The 18,221-nt window shown below is 39.3% G+C and overlaps 2 protein-coding genes across 3 annotated transcripts in view; one reads left to right on the forward strand and one right to left on the reverse strand.

Moving 5' to 3' along the window:
• Window positions 1-176: 176 nt before the first annotated feature.
• atoh8 (atonal bHLH transcription factor 8) lies at window positions 177-6,727 on the forward strand. The gene is made up of 3 exons (XM_079838723.1): window positions 177-1,026; window positions 3,967-4,158; window positions 6,141-6,727. Exons 1-3 carry the CDS (start codon window positions 454-456, stop codon window positions 6,144-6,146), a joined length of 771 nt encoding a protein of 256 aa, XP_079694849.1. The 5' UTR covers window positions 177-453; the 3' UTR covers window positions 6,147-6,727.
• A 6,969-nt stretch (window positions 6,728-13,696) lies between these two features.
• The window catches only part of st3gal5 (ST3 beta-galactoside alpha-2,3-sialyltransferase 5), a 31,943-nt gene continuing 27,418 nt past the window's right edge, over window positions 13,697-18,221 (reverse strand). For both annotated transcript variants that reach the window (XM_079838230.1, XM_079838229.1), the window contains exons 5-7: window positions 17,052-17,238; window positions 16,798-16,956; window positions 13,697-16,718 (exon numbers count right to left, since the gene is read on the reverse strand). In XM_079838230.1, coding sequence (XP_079694356.1) covers window positions 16,461-16,718; window positions 16,798-16,956; window positions 17,052-17,238 — 604 coding nt within the window. In that variant the 3' untranslated portion in view covers window positions 13,697-16,460. The remainder of the gene's footprint in view (window positions 16,719-16,797; window positions 16,957-17,051; window positions 17,239-18,221) is intronic.

Genomic DNA, 18,221 nt, shown 5'->3' on the forward strand with positions numbered 1-18,221 from the left:
CTTATATTAAGTGTGACAACGTCGTAATTATTATTTATTATTATTATTGTCATTTGAAAAGCTGTCGAGAGAGTGCTTTCATTGGTAATGTGTCAGGTCCTCTTGAGGGTTTATTTTGGGCGGTCTCTCGGCGCTGACTTATCTCACCAACAGGGGCTTCTGTGTTAACTGAGGCTGAATAAACACAGATGAACTGTCGAGCACATTCACAAAAATGTCCTGGCAATGTCTGCCTGACTTCACAGGACTCAGGACACCACAGGAGAAGCACGTCACCTCAAAAATACACTGACATGGAGTTTTAAACAAGCGAAGCAGGCATGCTCGTCCTGGAAGACTTGACTACAGCTGACCGAGCGCTGATTTGACACTTACAGCGTGATTTGTTTATCACCTCTCTACAACATTTCTCTTCCTTTCATTTCATTTTTTTTTTTTTATTGGACATCCGACATGAAGAATCCACATCTAAACGGTCATTGCAAGATCCTAAACACGGTATCAGGAGACAAGAAATTTAAACGGAAAGCACGAGACCCAATTAAGCGTGTCAGTGAGGATCATTTACCTTACTTTAAATTGTATAAGAACTCGCATCTAATGGCCGAGACACTGGGAGACGCTTGTCAAAAAGAGACTCACGGTTCGGAAACCGTCGCCGCGAGTGTCGGAAACGAAATTTTAAATACAGCCGTAGATATGCGGATTAACACCGTGATTTCTGGAGAGATACATGACTCGCAACTTCACTCCGAGAAGACTGTCAATAACAAACACTCGGCTTTGAGCAGTTCACAGGTTTTTCCGATGGAGCGCGTTGTGTTGTCTCAGCGCGCAGTCTCTCAGGCGCCTGCGACCAGCGGCAGAAGCGAGAGCGCGGAATCACCTAGGAGACGCGCTGGAGAGCCGTCTGGCGTCGTCACGGAGATCAAAGCCATTCAGCAGACTCGAAGGCTACTGGCGAACGCGCGCGAGAGGACGCGCGTGCACACCATCAGTGCAGCCTTTGAGGCGCTCAGAAAGCAGGTAAATTCCCACAGGCGGCATTACTTCAGTGTTGGATGAAATGCACAAAGTCACAAGGATCTGCTTTTACGCAGATGTAGAGGTCAGTAATATCCCAAATTTGAGGAATGCAAATGTGTTTAGCTGTAAAGATGTTTCAACAAAATAAAGAAATTGTCCTATTGCCAATAACTTAGTCAACAGACATTTTCATTTTTGCAGTTTTGGAGATGTTACATAATTATAAATTATCTTATCAGCACAACCCAAACCTAAGAGTGATGGAATTAGACCATCAATGAATATACTGTTTTTCAAGTTTAACTACTACACTCTTAAAAAAAAGGCTCGTAATCATAGTTCTTCAGCGGTTCTTCAGAGGTGCTATATAGCACCTTAGTCAAAGAACCGGTGAAGAACCTCTGAAGAACCGCTGAAGAACCACTGAAGCACCAAAATTGGTGCTATATAGCACTAAAAAAGGTTCCCCTATGATTACAAGCCAAGAACCATTTTTGGTGCCATATAGAACCTTTTTTTTTTTAGAGTGTAGAAGATAGCCATGACCAAACAAATAATCCTTTAACCCTCATGTTGCATGAATGTTTCACCAATCATCATTACATATTTGGGTCTTTAGCGACCCGGATCTTTAACACGGATAGATAGCGCTAATATAAAACTCTCCTGATATTAGAGTAACAATAACAGAAGCATAAAATAAAGCATATCTTGTGACCTTTTGGAGCTTGGAAGGGTTCAGTTTGAGCAGATGTTTTATACCATCATCACTGTCCCCCGTCAGAGCTCATTTCCCAGTAGATTCAGCATCTGGCTCATATTCGCCATCACAAATATATTCTCAAAACTTTCATTTTCAACGTCTTCAAAATCAATATTTGATCGCTGACAGCTTCTTCACCAGATCCACCATCAAGTGACAGTGACACATATGGTTGCGTTCAGTTCTTGATCGGCAGTAAATCTCTGAGCCATTTCAAGTTTTGCTGATGATACTTCCTATTCTTTTGTTTTCTGCCTGCGGTGACTATGAGTGAAACGTCACGTCATCATTGCGTATCAGACATTGCCACCTTGTGGAATAAAGGTGAACTGCACTTATTCAGTCATCAAAGATTCAATTATTGTTGTGCAGAAAAAAAAACTTGCACTGTCACACACCTCGGGTCGTTAGCGACCCTATACCATTTTTACAAAAATGAATGGGACAGCAGGAATTCTTTTATAATTGTTTTTCTTGTTATATTGTTTATTATGAACTGATTGAGGAATACTAAGAAGGTTTATGTCTAAATGTAAAAAATGAATGAGGAGGAGGGTAGGGAATGACGTCCTGGGTCACTAAAGACCCGAGGTATGAGTTTAAGCGTTAAACATTAACAGTGTTGAATTATCGCAGCAAACACCTCATTTTTTTTAGTGTAACAGTAACCTTCTTGTGAAGAAGACCTTTGATGAATTACTATACATTATTAGATAGCACAAGTAGATCTCGGAGACGTCTATTTGATGTCTGCATTTTTTTGAGTGTTTGCTCATCTGCAATACGTCTCTAGGACATATCCTATTAGATGCCATATATACATTAAGAATATGTCTTTAAGATGTATAAGATTTCGAATGTATGTAAAACTGCTTATTCTTCAGCTGTGTAAAAACATGTTTATCAGGTATTTTGTCTACACTGCAGATATGCTTTCCAGGTTAACATATCTATAGCAGACATCTTACAGACGTGCCTGTGCTATCTAATGGATTGAGTAGACTTTTTAGGCCTTAGGTCCTCATAATCATAACATAGAAGGAAATTTGCCTGGTTTCCATTACAGATTTGAGATGTAATGCATTCCATTAACCGATGTAAAGTGTAATTTTTTCCTCTTGTGATAAGTTGGTAAGTTTACGTAGCAACCGCAGCAACCGCACTAGCCATTATTTGCAATCGAAGGAGACGTAGGCGTGTTATCCAAGCATTAATGGATACTTGGGAGGTGTTTCTGGGAGGTTATAGTACATGATTTCACAGAGAAACGGCAGATTCATAATTTCCGGATGAACAGACCAACCTTTTTTGAGCTGTGCAATGCACAATTCGTCTTCTGTCCAAACCATAGACTGTTAAAAATATGGACGACGCACCTTTCACTCTCTTCCATTGTAGAAAAGCCGCCAATGTCCCAACATAGCGCCGACATCTTGCGGCGATTGGGGACCGTAGTGAACTCAAGAACCAAGTCTGCCGCGGTATCAGGGTCCTGCCCACACTCCCACAGAATCAATTTGTACAGTTTACTGCAGACCAACTCATGTCGGTGTGAAATAAACAGTTATGGAAATGTAGAAATTAAAGTTAAAGCTCCAATCTCCTCCCGAAAATCCCCCAAAAAGTCAGTTGGTGCCTCAGTGACTGCTTCGCTCAGAGAAGCTGTCAATCATGACGTCACACCCCACGTTTTTATAGCATCAAATAACTAACTAAAACCAAACTTACTTAAAAAACAAACACTTCAGCGTGATAAAAAACTGCCTAAAATGACAATAAATAGGCCTGTCTTTGGAAAAAAAAGTGTATTTGATTGTTTAGTTTGTCTCGCGTCCCATTAGAATACATGGCGGGGGCGGGGTTTATGTTCACCTGGGGGTGATCGAAATGTTTTGGCTTCACTTTTCAGGACTCGTGCAGCACACTTGGTCCAAACATAGATCATCTTTAAAGAATGATCATGTGACTTTAACGTACACCAGGTGACCTGTAAAGGCCAAAATTTCCATTGCAGTTTTGCGAAATACTCGCAAATGGCCTGAAAAACCACCTCATGTGAGCATGATGTTTCCATTGGGTGTATTTTCAATTTGAAGGGTAATTGAAACGCAGCTATTGATTTTTATATTCACGACCTGCTTTTTCTCGCTTGACGACACCTTAATCTACTTTTACAGGTACCCTGCTACTCTTATGGGCAGAAGCTTTCCAAGCTGGCTATATTAAGAATAGCTTGCAACTACATACTGTCCCTCGCTCAGCTTGCCGACCTGGACTATTCGCCAGACCACCGCAACATGAGCTTCAGAGACTGTGTGGAGCAGTGCACTAGAACTCTACAGGCCGAGGGTCGCTCCAAGAAGAGGAAGGTAAACAGTCAGTAGGGAAGAAGTTTTCCAGTGTCCCATGAAGGGCTACTGTATCCTGTGTGTAGGGCTTTTATATGATAAAACCAGGAGAAAAAACACATTTCCCACCTTTGAATTGCTCTTAACGGTCATGTAGTGCAAGTATATTGCAATCTGTATTATATTATTTTTAAAAAGAAAACAAACCCGTGCCTTTAGAAAGGCATGTTGCTCTCATGTGAACCTTGACATTTGCCCAGCAAACTGTGAATAATTATAGACAGGCAGAACTGTATTCTTAGGGTGTGTTTACACTTGGCATGTTGGGTTCGATTAAAACGAGCCCTGGTGCGATTGCTCTGTCAGTGTGAACGCTGCCATCTGAACCCAAACAAGTGGACCGAAACAGCTGAAAAGATGGGTCTTGGCCCGCTTCCAAACCAATTCTGGTGCGGTACGATTGAGAACGCAACATGGACCAAAGACATGTAAATGAACCAAAAACAGGAAGATGAGACCCTAAAAAGGACAGAATGCTTACGCATATTCTCGTCATAGCTGCGAGTTTGCCCATCACAGTTCAGTACAGGCATCAGAACCACATCGCATCGCAGCAGATCTTCGTTTGTGTGTGTGACGGAGGGATTCCTGCCCCTGTTTTGACTCCTTTACACATTTTATAAGCTCTTCACAAGTTCTCAGCTGGTCAAAATACCATCATATGTGGCTACACACACAACGAGCGCATTTAGGCCAGAACACGGCACTGCTTTGAATGTTCAGTAATACGTCATAAAAGCCGACCAATCAGGTTGTGAACAGATTTGGTTCTGCGATGAAAATGGCAATATGAACGCTAATCGGATCAGGAAAGCGAACCGAACTACAAGTGTGAAAACTCCATCCATTAGTTATTTTCTGCAAAAATAATGATACATACATACATTATGTGTATACATACAAAATTGGAGAGAACCCCCCCCCCCCCCCCCCCCCCCCCCCATGGCTAATAATGATCCCATTAAATTAAATTATCATCAACTTTTGTCAGAGACAGGACTGGGTGTTCCGCCAGCTTTTTCCTCAGAAAGCATCCCGGGCGAATAAATGGAGTGATTGATGTGTTTTTTTGCGGGGAGTTTTATGACACAGTCATCTATGTAGTCCCTATTTCCTGCAGCGTTATCCTATATCAACATGTGCGTTCCCTCTGTAATGATGTGCTCATGGTTTGTGTACAGTTAACCGTATAGTTTCCGTGATCCTCTCGTAGGAAAGAATGGGACGTTTTTATGGCATTTGAAATGAAGAAAAGAGCAGCTGTGACAAATCTAATCGGTTATGCTAACAGTTAGGTAAGGCATGAAGGGTCTTCAGAAGCCCGACAGATTATGTGCGAACCTCCATCCCCTATGTGAGCTAATGCGTTCCTTCAGCAAAGGAAGCTGGTTGAGTGCGCCTCCCCCTCCCCCCTCCAGAGCCAGACACCAGATGTTCGCAGCACTAGTTGGGAAGTCCTGCTGGCGCCACTCAGGGCAGAGGGCAGAGGGAAGGCACGCGAGCTGGAGCCCAGAGAACTCGCTCACTACAGGAATTGGCACATTCCCCAGCGCGGTCTTGGCTGACTCCCCAGTTCTCCCTTGGCCATCTGTTCCAAAAAAACACTTTGAAATAAAAAAGCACCGATCATCACTCTCTTAGGATACGGCTCCAAAGAGCAGCTGTTACAGAGGCGAGGGGGAAACAGGAGGAGGGTTTGGAGGAGGGGCACCGTCCAAGAAAGAAATCCCTTTGTCAAGTAGAGCCAGTGAGTCTGAGGGGAAAAATGTTTTGGCAAAGCAGAGCGTTGAAAAGCACTGAGTGAACATGGAAATGTGCACGAGTGTTGCAATTCTCAACAAAAAAAAAACAACTAGACCACTATATCTAGTCAGAATATGATCCTTTCTTTTGTCTGTGTTTTTGACAACTAACTAATGCATTTTTGTTGTTGTTCACAATAGGAATAATATGAAGAATGAAGTCTTGGATTTGGAGAACGAAGGAACTCAATCAATTGACATGAAGACACTTTCCCCCGTGTGGGAAAATGAAAGTGTAAAGTGAGTTTTACACTGCACTATTGACTTTACTACAGCTACCCCTATAAACCCGTAACGGATCTAAATATGCTATTCTACAACTTTTGCACAGCACAAACATTTTTCAAAAAGATGATGTGAAATCAGTTTCATTTTCCATTGTTGCATAATTGAACGCAGCAGTGACAGACTGATTATTTATTTATTTTTGTTATGATTTGCAGTGTTCTTATACAGTTTAACAAATACACTTAAAATAAAGGTTCCAAAAGGGTTTTTTATTTGCTTCGATTTCATAGAATTATTATTTTTGGTTCCACAAAGAACCTTCAAGTAAACAGTTCTTAATAGAACCTTTTTTTCTCTTAGCATGAAGATATAACTCTTTACCCGCCAGCGTAAAAAACAAAAAACAAAAAAAACAGCCAGCGTTTTTGATCATTTTTACAAAAATTTCATGGCCCCCAGAATATTTTGTTGTATGAATATCTGAACATGCAATATATATCAAAATAAAGAACAGATAAAGAATATATGAAAAGAATATATATATATATATATATATATATATATATATATATATATATATATATATATATATATATATATATATATATATATATATATATATATATATATATATATATATATACATGTATTAAAAAGCAACATTTTGAGCAAAAAGCTAACCTGGCGGGAACTCTGTTGAAGTTTAAAACTATTGGATCTGCACAGAGCAATTCTGGATCTGCCATAACCATTCGCTAACGTTTGGTCGTGATGTATGTCATCTCAAACTAGCGCATCAACGTCATCGTTCTCAGCCACTCCCTCTGTTCGCTGATTGGACCGGTTAAAATTTGACCGGAGAAAACCAGAGAATATACCGCAATCCCAGACTGAAAAGACATCTTGTCAAATTGTTCTGGAATCTTAAGTCACTTTTGAAAATGTGCAGATTTTTCGGTTTAGTTCTGAGATAAAACCTCAGGTGCAGACAATGTTCGAAGGCAAAGACCCACACTCCTATCTCTGTTGTCAGTTGAATGAAAGAAGTGGCATTTACGAGACATCAATGTGACATTTTGACTTGGTGGACAAAGTTTAAAGGGATGAGAATAATTTTTGTGCACAAAATTCTGTGAATAGCGCACTTTTTGTGACAAGAATGTGTTGAATATATTGAAGTATATGTTGAAGTTATTTTTGGGGGTTTTCCCACAAAAAGTATTCTCGTCACTTCAGAACATTAAGGTTAAACCACTGTAGTCACATGGACTATTTTAACGATGTCTTGACTACCAGTACTGAAGGAAAATGAAAATTGAGCAGAAGTACTTAGGAGGGCGGAGCCAGGCTAGAGAAAATCACGTTTGATCAAAACACAGATGGAGCAGATTGAGTCCATCAACACCCCTAATGCTTGCACAGTCCTATAGCTCGTCCTGGGTCGACATTTCATTCGCTAACATTAGGCAGTTTTGATTTATTTGCTATTTAATGTTGAGGATCGCATTATTTTACATATGCATATGATTGCATATGATATCACTTTTTGATTTAGTATTCTTTCAGAAATCATCATAGCGCCCCAGGGTTGGCAGGTTTTCTCAACAAAACCCGCCCAATTGCTACTCAAAACTAGCCCAATCGCGTTTCAAGGGGTCCCCCACATTTTTTGACGGGGGTTCCCTCCTTAAATTCGCATTTCCAGGGGGTAAATATCACATTATTGGGGTCGCTTCAACCCGCGCACATGAAAAACAGCCCTCGGCAACAATGTTAAAGTAGCCCAATTCTGCGGGAAAACTGCAAACTTGGTAACACTCGAGCGCCCCCTAGCAAAATCACGCGAACCTGGACAATTCTGTGTTTGGCGGGGAAAGAGTTAATAATCTAAACAACCCTTTTCCATCATTAAGAACCGTTTGTGGAATGGAAAGGTTCCGTGGATGTTAAAAAGTTCACGGAACCATCAATGCCAATGAAGAACCTTTATTTTTATGAGTGTATCTATAAGTTCCTATTCTGTCAAGAATGTCCTGCATGTGCTAGATCAAGAAAGCACACATTTTCTTTTTCTTTTAAATTCATATGCTTGTTATTTTGTCATTTTATCGATTACATTATAAACACTGATATCAATGAAAATGGCATATCATTAATTGAACGCTCATCTCCTGTCTGGCTTGTATTAACATTAACATTCTTGTAAACAGGAGCCTATACTTTAGAAAATGTATCCGAGATGTGGCTTTGCCAGCCAGTTGCTTATGTTAGCCTGTATTTTATACATGTATTTACTGTTAAAATACTTAACTATGTTGTAGTTAATGTAATACAAGAATTAATTACTGAAGAAGTTCTTCTTTGGAGGACGCAGTTTGCAATTGTTGATGATCCGCCAAAAACATCAAGAGGAAACAGATCTGAACATGGTGACCTGACCTGATCAGCAGGTCACAAACACCTAACTTCTGCATCATCAAAACTTAATGAATGTTGTAGTCATGCCAAAGTCAGTATTATGTGTTTATAACATGCCAGAAACACATTAATCACTGCAATAATGATCCAATCATAGTATTTACTTATTTAAATTCAGAAGGTGCCTTTTTTTGGCCAAACAGTGTATATAATGTATTTAATTGTATGTATTTGTATATGAATTAAAGTTCTGTTCCACCAATGAGAAAATTAAGATTTGGTTGTTCACTGATTAGTGTTTAAAAGCAATGTGTTTATGAGCATTTAAAGGTACACTGTGTGATATTTTCCCCCATCTAGCGGTGAAAAGGTATATGACCATCCAGTGAATATTAGTTTCTGTTCCTCTCAATTCTGATTTCGTTTTAACTCCTACGGTGGCCGATTTAGTCCAAGATTAATATGGCTTCCAGTTCGACCTCGTCCACATTTGACACGGTGCCATTGAGTGTTAAAACGCGAAAGGCGAAGCTTGAATTTACGGGTATGTCCCTCTTTGGCTAATGTACTTTCAAGATGGAGGGGCAACATGGCGACCCGCATTCGAACCCCTCACCCGTATGTATTTTCAATGGCATATTATAAACTTACGAGAATACTTTATTACTTGAAAGAAGTAAATATACATTAATGAGCACATATATTTTTGAAAGAACTAAGTGTTTTTAGCTAAGAATAAACTAAAAAAGTTACACAGTGTAGCTTTAACCAAACATATTTTAAAGCTGTTGTCCGTAACTTTTTTTGTGTTCAAGATTTGAATGAACATGAATCCATTTTCCAAACCGTGTTTTTGTCTTGCCCTGAATCATTATGGTACACTTATAATAAGCGTTTATATTGGGACTATTTCAGACCGGTCTGTTGGAGCCGCTGCGGAGGAGCGTGACTCGCCATAGACATAAACAGAGAGAACACATTTCAGAACACTCAGACACACTCAGAACACATTTCATTTCTGTTACGCCACATTAGCACCAAAACGCTATATAGTTGAAGTTTCTTACAGTTCATGACTATTTAATCTCTCAGCGTGCTTTCTGGTTGGATATTACTTCGTTTCACGCGAGTGTGCGCGCGTTTGTCCTCGGGGTTCCCCCCACACATCAGGATTTCTGATCGTAAATATTCAACATGTTGAATATTTACGATTCGCGATCGGGACGGCTCCGACGTTCGGACACTCTTAACACACTTCACACCACAGGAAAATCTGATAAAATAATCTTTAGAACCATCAAGATAATCGGGACATAGCTAGGATTGTCGGAAGGGGGGAAATCGGCCCAAAATCAGCCCGATTATCTTTTGGTGTGTACCCAGCATTATTGAGCAGTAGGCTAGCTGGAGCCATTTACCTCCAGTCTTTGTGACAAGCTAGGCTAGCAGTGGGTGCTTCAGACAGAGTTATGGCACGCACGGAGATGAGAATGGTAAGTATGGACTTATCTAACTCTGGGGGATACGGTGAATGAGCTATAGTCCCAAAAAGTCGGCGTGTTCCTTTAAGATTGCAGACGGCCCAATGTCATCTTTTTAGATGACATTGGGTTATGCCGACTGCACGATTTTCAAACTCGTCGGATTGCTGCCCTTTTCACACTGCATGACTATCTGGGGTAGCATTCAGTCACTGCTGTGTTCACACTGACCGATGGATCGGCAACAGGGGGTTTCACACTGCATGACTGTACAAGAGGAAGAATCGCCGACAGCTCTGTCCCGTCCGCAAACTACGTTTCACAACCAAACACACGCGAGAAGTGAGAAGGAAACAACGCAAGATCACACGTGCGCCAGACTGGTGTTCTTGTGCGAGACTGGAATTGTTATTAAAAATATAGACTGCAGTGTAGAAACTTGCGATCCAAATCGTCTGTGCGCTGATTTGCAGCAAAAAGGAGAAAAAGAAAAAGATTATAGAGGAGGAAATGGTTGGGGAGACACAGGGAGCAAGGATTGTGTTCTGCAAAGAGAGTTTGAGGTAAATAAATAATTTTGCACCGTGCTGCTGTTATGGCTGGTCAAGCAAATGTTTGTTTGCTTTGTTTCTGTTTGATATAATTGTGAATGTATCTATTAAAAAACTGATATGCTGGTCTATAACTCCTCCCTGAACCTCCCACTGCCCTGTATCTTGCTCTCTCAATAGCTGTCGGTCATCGCCAATGTAATTTTCTGTCAGAACACATTTCATACAGCAGGAGTTTGAATCGCAGACAGGTCCAGATATTTAGCGTGCCAAATATCTCACGGGCGCTGGCGACTCATCTGTGATTCTCTCTGATCGCGTCTTTGATAATTCACACTGCGTGATTGTCACGTGCTCGAGCACCGATTTGCCTATGATTTCGGGCATTTGTTGGTGATTTCGCAAAACCTGTTAGCAAGTCAAAACCGGGGCTAAAATCGGGCAGTGTGAACTCTGCATTACGTGATTATTGATTTCAGTCATGAAACTCTACATGGCACAAGTTTTAAAGTACAATCAACTTAGATGTTTAAGTAATTTCAACTTAAATTTCATTAAACTGACTTAAACGAGTTGAATCTTGTATAACTTATTTTGATGAGTTAAAGCAATGTAAAAACATGTCATAACTTATTGATCATATCATTGAAGAAAAAGCAGATCTATATTGTAAAACAGTCACAGCAACATGTATGTGTCTTAGCGGTAACACTTTACAATAAGGTTCTTTAGTTAACATTAGTTAATATGAACTAATAATGAACTGCACTTATAAAGCATTTATTTATTTTTGTTAATGTTAATTTCAACATCTACTAATGCATTATTAAAATCTTGTTAACATTAGTTAATGCACTGTGAACTAACATGAACAAACCATGAACAGCTGGATTTTTATGAACTAACGTTAACAAAGATTAACTAATGCATTAACTAATGTTAACTAATACAACCTTATTGTAAAGTGTTACCGTCTTAAATCTTTTTACATGATCAGCAACAGCATAAGCAAATCTAGTATGTCGAGACTAAACCTACTATTCACTTTCATTATAACAAGTTTCTTGTTCGCTAAGTTTCATTGAATTACTTTTAAATTGATCTTTTAGTGAAAATAAAATATCTGAAATGTCTGTTAAATTACTGGAAATAACATGGGGAAGTGAGGTCAGAATATTTATGATGTTGTCTCATGTACAAGGAAAAATGAAAGGTAAAATATAGAGCTACTTTTATTTCAAGGTGACTATAATCACATCAGCTGAAACTGCTGGAAAAGAGACAAAGAAAAACACTAGATACGATTTCATAGGGTTTTTATTTCATAATTTAAGCAACTTTGTTGAATGCTTTTTCCTATTCAGAGGTGGCTGTTCAAAGTTCACGTGAATGGATGCTTTCTTTCCTCTCTGAAAGGGTTAGTTCACCCAAAAACGAAAATTGTCATTAATTCCTCACCCTCATGTCGTTCCAAACCTGTGAGGACCTTCATTCATCTTCAGAACACAAAATATTACATTTTTGATGAAATTCGAGAGCTCTCTGACCCTTCCATATACAGAAAAGTCATCGCAACATTTTTTTCAGGCCCAGAAAGGTAGTTAAGACATTGTTAAAATAGTCCATGTGACTACAGTGGTTTAACCTTAATGTTATGACTTGATGAGAATATACTTTGTGGGAAAACCCCACAAAAATAACGACTTATTCAACAATTTCTTCTCGTCTGTGAATAACGTAGGAGAATGGCGTTGAGTAGAAGAGATTGTTGAATAAGGTCGTACATAAGGGCGCAAAAAAGTATTCTCGTCCCTTTAAACTGCATCTGTCCACCAAGTCAAAATGTCACATTGATGTCTCGTAAATGTTACTTCTTTCATTCAACTGACAACAGAGACAGGAGTGTAGGTCATTGAACATAGTCTGCACCTGATGCACAAGCATTGATCTAAACCAAAAAATCTGCACATTTCCAAATGCGATTTATTCCAGAACAATTTGACAAGATGTGTTTTTTTTTTCTCCTCAAAGTCTCATGCTTTGCAGATTTACTTCAATAAGAGGTTTGCCTCTCTATACATCCAAGTACAATTATACCACCACAATTGTAATAAATCACAGACATTGTAATTTCTTTCAGTTTAAACACTTTAACACAAAATCACAGATACTCGTTTTACTTCATACTTTTACCAGATACTTTCTAAAAAGTGAGACATCTGACATCTGTCTCCAGCATTTGGTGAGCGCTGCCTCAGGGGACGTCCATCCTCGTGCTAAACATGGGCTCGAGCCCGTCCTAAAGGGAAGCTATATTTTGTAAGGGAGAGGTGTCTAGCTGGGGTACCTCAGGGGTCAATGCTTGGCCCCCTCTTTTTCTATATACATAACATCACTGGCACAGACTGGTCATAGTGAGCATCATCCCGGTCAGGGTTTTATCAAAACCAGCTTTTAATACACAAATTATTTAAATGGAGAAAAATAATATCATCTGGCCGGCCATTTTCTATGACAGGGAGAGTAGTTTAACTGACCTCTCACACCCATTCACAACCTACTTGCGAAAGTTGCTGTCTAGGCAAGGAGATTTAGGGAAGAGATACAAATTTTAAATAAACCAAATGACATTTCACAATGTGTGTCATCAGCTAAAGGATAAACAGATGCATCTAAAACAGAGACAGCGTCTGATGGTGTGCTGTAGTAGTACTGAAACATTTATCTTCATACCCAAATCTCAGTCTACCCATCTGGGACACTGTATAAGTGTAGTATATACATTGAGTTTTTCAAAGCTTAGCTTAAATATAAGCTATAAATAAGCTCATGAACAGCTGTTAGGAGAGTATTCTCCCTTGAAACAGACCGAAACAGTATTCATTGAATTATGGCTCAACAGATTCTCCAAAATGCACAGTGGCACAGCAATTTTTGTCTTGCCCCACAGGCTATCTGTAGCTACCTACAATAAAAATGAATAAATCACAATATTTCTTTATTTTATTTTGTATTTATTGCAATAGTTAAACAGCATGAAAAGGATGACACATCATTCATTTCAATCAATACAAGCAACATGAGAGAACGAACAATGTGTCTTAGTATGGAATCTGACATTAGTTAATAACTAAAACCTTTTAAAAGAAAAATCTGTTGCTCATCCAGCACCTTCATGTCAAAGAAAAAGCCACATATAAATGATTTGTGTGTGTGCGTGTGTATGTGTGTGTGTGTGTGTGCAATTATTATAATACCAATCTAAAAGACCAACACTTGCAGGAAGACTAAAAACCATGAATGCCAGCTAATACAGTCCTTCAAGCTATACTTTCAGGTCATTACGGTTTCTCAAAATAAAATAAATTACAACTAGTATCTTGTATACAAACACATCTCTCCACATAAGGCAATTTGGCTGAAATCAGTATTTCTCACTTGTCAAACGTAGTGTGGTGACTTTGCGACCTCACATTAAGGATATAGCAAAGGTGAATGTAGTTTCTCTTCACTAGGCAAGACATTCAATAGGCTGTTCAGTGTATTTTTCTGTGTATTTTTTTACAACAATTGCTCCATCTGTTGGAAGAGTACAGTTATTGCAGTGACAAATTAATATATACAGTTGAGGTCAGAATTATTGGCACCCCTGGTAAATATGATCAAAGGCGACTGTAAAAATAAATCTGCATTGTTTATCCTTTTGATCTTTCAGTCAAAAAAAAATTATAATTCACAAACATCTAACCTTTCATTGAAGTAAAACAATTGAAAGTGGGGGGAAGTCACATTATGAAATAAATGTTCTTCTCCAAACACATTGGCCACAATTATTGGCACCAAGTTTAAAATATCTCTGAAGTATATTCCCATTCATAATTACATTTTTTTAGCACATCAGGATGACTAGGAGCATGAAATTGTCCAGTCATGACTTCCTGTTCCACAGGAATATAACTATGGGGAAACACAAAGGACAAATTCCCTTAATCATCATCAGAATGAGTAAAAGCACAGAATATATTTCTGATGTGCAGCAAAAGATTTTTTAGCTTCACAAAATAGAAAGTGTCTGTAAGAAAATAGCTGAAGCATGGGCAATAATTAAGAAGTTCTGATCAACTAAAGATGTTATGAATCTGCCTGGAAGAGGACGTGTCTATATCGTCCTAAAGCACGGTGAGGAGGAGAGTTTGAGCGGACAAAAAATCTCTAAGGAGCACAGATGGAGAACCGCAGAGATTAGTTGAGTCTTGGGGTCAGAAAGCCTAAAAAAATATCAAACAGCCCCTACATCACCACATGTTGTTTGGGAGGGTTTCAATAAAAATCCTCCTCGCTCATCCAGAAACAAACTCCAGAATATTCAGTGTTCAGACACAACTGGAAATTCAAAAGGACCTGGTTCAGCAAATCCATCTGATGGCTTTGGTGCAAACATGGATAAAAAGTAGCCCATGCCCACGGTTAAATATACCGCTGGATCTTTAATGTTTGGGCCTATTTTTTTGCTGGAGGTCCTGGACATCTTGTTCAGATTCATGGCATCATGGATTCAAATACCAACAGATAAAAAATCTAAACCTGTTGCTTCTGCTAGAAATCTTATAATGGGCCGTGGTTGGATCTTCTATCAGGACAATGATCCAGAACAAACATCAAAATCAACACACACACACACACACACACACACACACACACACACGTGTCGCGGAGCACAAAATGAAGCTTCTGCCATGACCGTCCCACTCCTGACCTGAACCCTATAGAAAATGAGTGAACTGAAGAGAAGAGCTGGGAATCTGAGGAACTGGAGAGATTCTGTATGAAGGAATGATCTCTGATCTCCAAACTCATCAGGCATTATAGAAGACGACTCAGAGCTGTTATCTTGGGAAAAGGACGTTGCAAAAAGGGTGCCAATAATTATGGCCAACATATTTTGGAGAAAAACATTTCATAATGTGATTTCAATTGTTTTACTTCAATGAAAGGTTAGATTTTTGCGCATTTTTGGAACGAAAGATCAAAAGGATAAACAATGCAGATTTATTTTTACAGCCATCTTTGATCATATTTACCAAGGGGGCCAATAATTCAGACCACGAATCAAGCATAGCGTTAGTTCTGGCAGGTCACGTAAGTCAAGCTCGCATCAGCTGATCACGTCTACCAATAGGAATACGATGTCTATCACAGCATGCAAATATAAGCTCCTTCAGTATTATCAGCAGCTATCGCGTTTCTCCGGAGCTAATTACCCTTCATCTCATCAGTCAGGATTTGCCATTCTGATTCCCCCTGAATCAGACTAAATTCCCGAATTATGTTGTACATTTATATATTGACCTTAATGATATCTGCAATACATTGTTGGTTCTGTTTTTATCACTGCTCTCCCCTGCCATAGAATCCAGAACCATACCGCCAATCCAAACTATATACTAATTGTCAATCATCTTTGACGATAATGGTCCTAACAGAACTGTACACAATGATTTTAATCATGATCAGAATAAAAAACAACAACAATTCAATTAAATTAAAAAACGGGCTTCGGTTACCCAACAAACTGCTTTAAATAAACAACAAAATGTATTTTGGCAAATCTTTTTAAAACAAAAGACTAAAATGGAGATTACAAGTTCAACCTAAAACAAAACCATCACAGCACCAGTCTCACAGCTTTAAGGTTACTAAAATACTAAGTAGTCCTTCATTAGTAGTTATTCCTCCACTTGCACCTTCAGCTTGACCCACAAAAGGGTTTTGTGGGAAGACATTTAGCTTGAACAGAAGCCGCAGTGTATCCCACCTGTGAGGTCAGTAATACTGCCTGAAGTCACCAGACGCTTAAGAAAAACAGTCTCTGTCTGTACATCGTGCATGGCTTCCTTTAACATGGATGTCATGGGTCTGTCGTCATAGTAATGAAGAGCAGCCTCTTTCTGGCTGAGGTTATAGCCAAAGCCTGCTAAGCTCACCTCATCACATAAGTATGTAGCCAGGTTGAGAGCGGAGACTCCTAAAGTAGGGACATTCTAGAGAGGGAACAAGGGGAAAAAATTATAACGTACATCTATTTTTGTTCTCCTATAAAATAAATGAAAAGGAGCTCACCTGGTCCCAGCCCCAGAGCCTTTGTCTAGCATCGGGATAGTGAAGTAGATCCGAGGACGTCTCTCTAATAATCTCCGGATTCAGGAGACGGAATTGGGAGGCATTGATTGGAACACTCACTGGCACATTCTGCCAGAAAAACAGCCAGTTCCACAGCGACTGAAAAGTTACATGTTAAAACTTGATGTTGAGACATACTGTATTGAACAAGACTTTAAGAGAATCATCTGCCAGATGCATAAACGCGCACTCACAATGGAGGTCTTTGTAATCATCGCACGGAGCCAGTGGAAGTCCACCGACTTATAGATCACAGCCACATACTTGAGATCGGAATCCATATCTTCCCAAACCATTGGGCAGCTTTCAGGGTAACTCATCCTGATGGAGGTGCGGTTCCCAACATCTGCACTGAAATCTCGGATTGGGCCACTGTTCAATCTGCATAGAAACAAGTTTCTTCTGCTCTTTTAAGTATTTACAATCAAACATTAGGCAAGTGTGAAACTCTGTAATAGGAGGGGTCGCAAGACAGATATTGAAAAAAAAAAAACTATAAAGAAATACAGGTAATACAAAAAAATGCACCTAAACGTTGGTCACCTTCATGAAGCCGCTTGTAGGAGTGGGAATCACCAAAGGCACAACGATACGATATTGTAATTCTATACAATGCAAACAATATTATTGCGCTTTTAGACATTTTGACATATGCTGAATATTATACTAAAATATACTGCGATGTATTAACTTGGTAACAAGTTACAATAAGGTCTCACATTAGCTAATGTACACAGGTGCATCTCAATAAATTAGAATGGAAAACGTGGAAAAGTTCATTTATTTAAGTAATTCAACTTAAAATGTGAAACTAATATATTATATAGACTCATTGCATGCAAAGTGAGATATTTCAGGCCTTCATTTGATGATTCAAGCAGCTTATGAAAACCCCAAATTCAAAATCTCTGAAAATTTGAATATTACATGAAATCCATTTTAAAAAAAGGATTTTAAATACAGAAATGTCAGCCCTCTGAAAAGTATAACCATGCACATGTACTCAGTGCTTGGTTGGGTCCCCTTTTGCATGAATTACTGCCTCAATGCGGCTTGGCTATCAGCCTGTGGCACTGCTGAGGTGTTGTGGAAGACCAGGATCCTTCAAGAGCGGCCTTCAGCTCTTCTGCATAGTTCGGTCTCATGTCTCTCATCTTTCTCTTGGCAATGCCCCATAGATTCTCTATGGAGTTCAGGTCAGGTGAGTTTGCTGGCCAATCAAGCACAGTAATCCCATGCAATGTTCCCTCTAATTTCTTTTCTCGCTGAGCAAAACTTTTCTCTATAGACCAATTTACTGTTTGTAAACACACAGGATGCGCGCGCAGATAGGATGCAGAAAACCAGGGGGAGATCGCATTTAC

This window comes from Gobio gobio, assembly GCF_949357685.1.
Source record: "Gobio gobio genome assembly, chromosome: 16".
Taxonomy (NCBI): Eukaryota; Metazoa; Chordata; class Actinopteri; order Cypriniformes; family Gobionidae; genus Gobio; species Gobio gobio.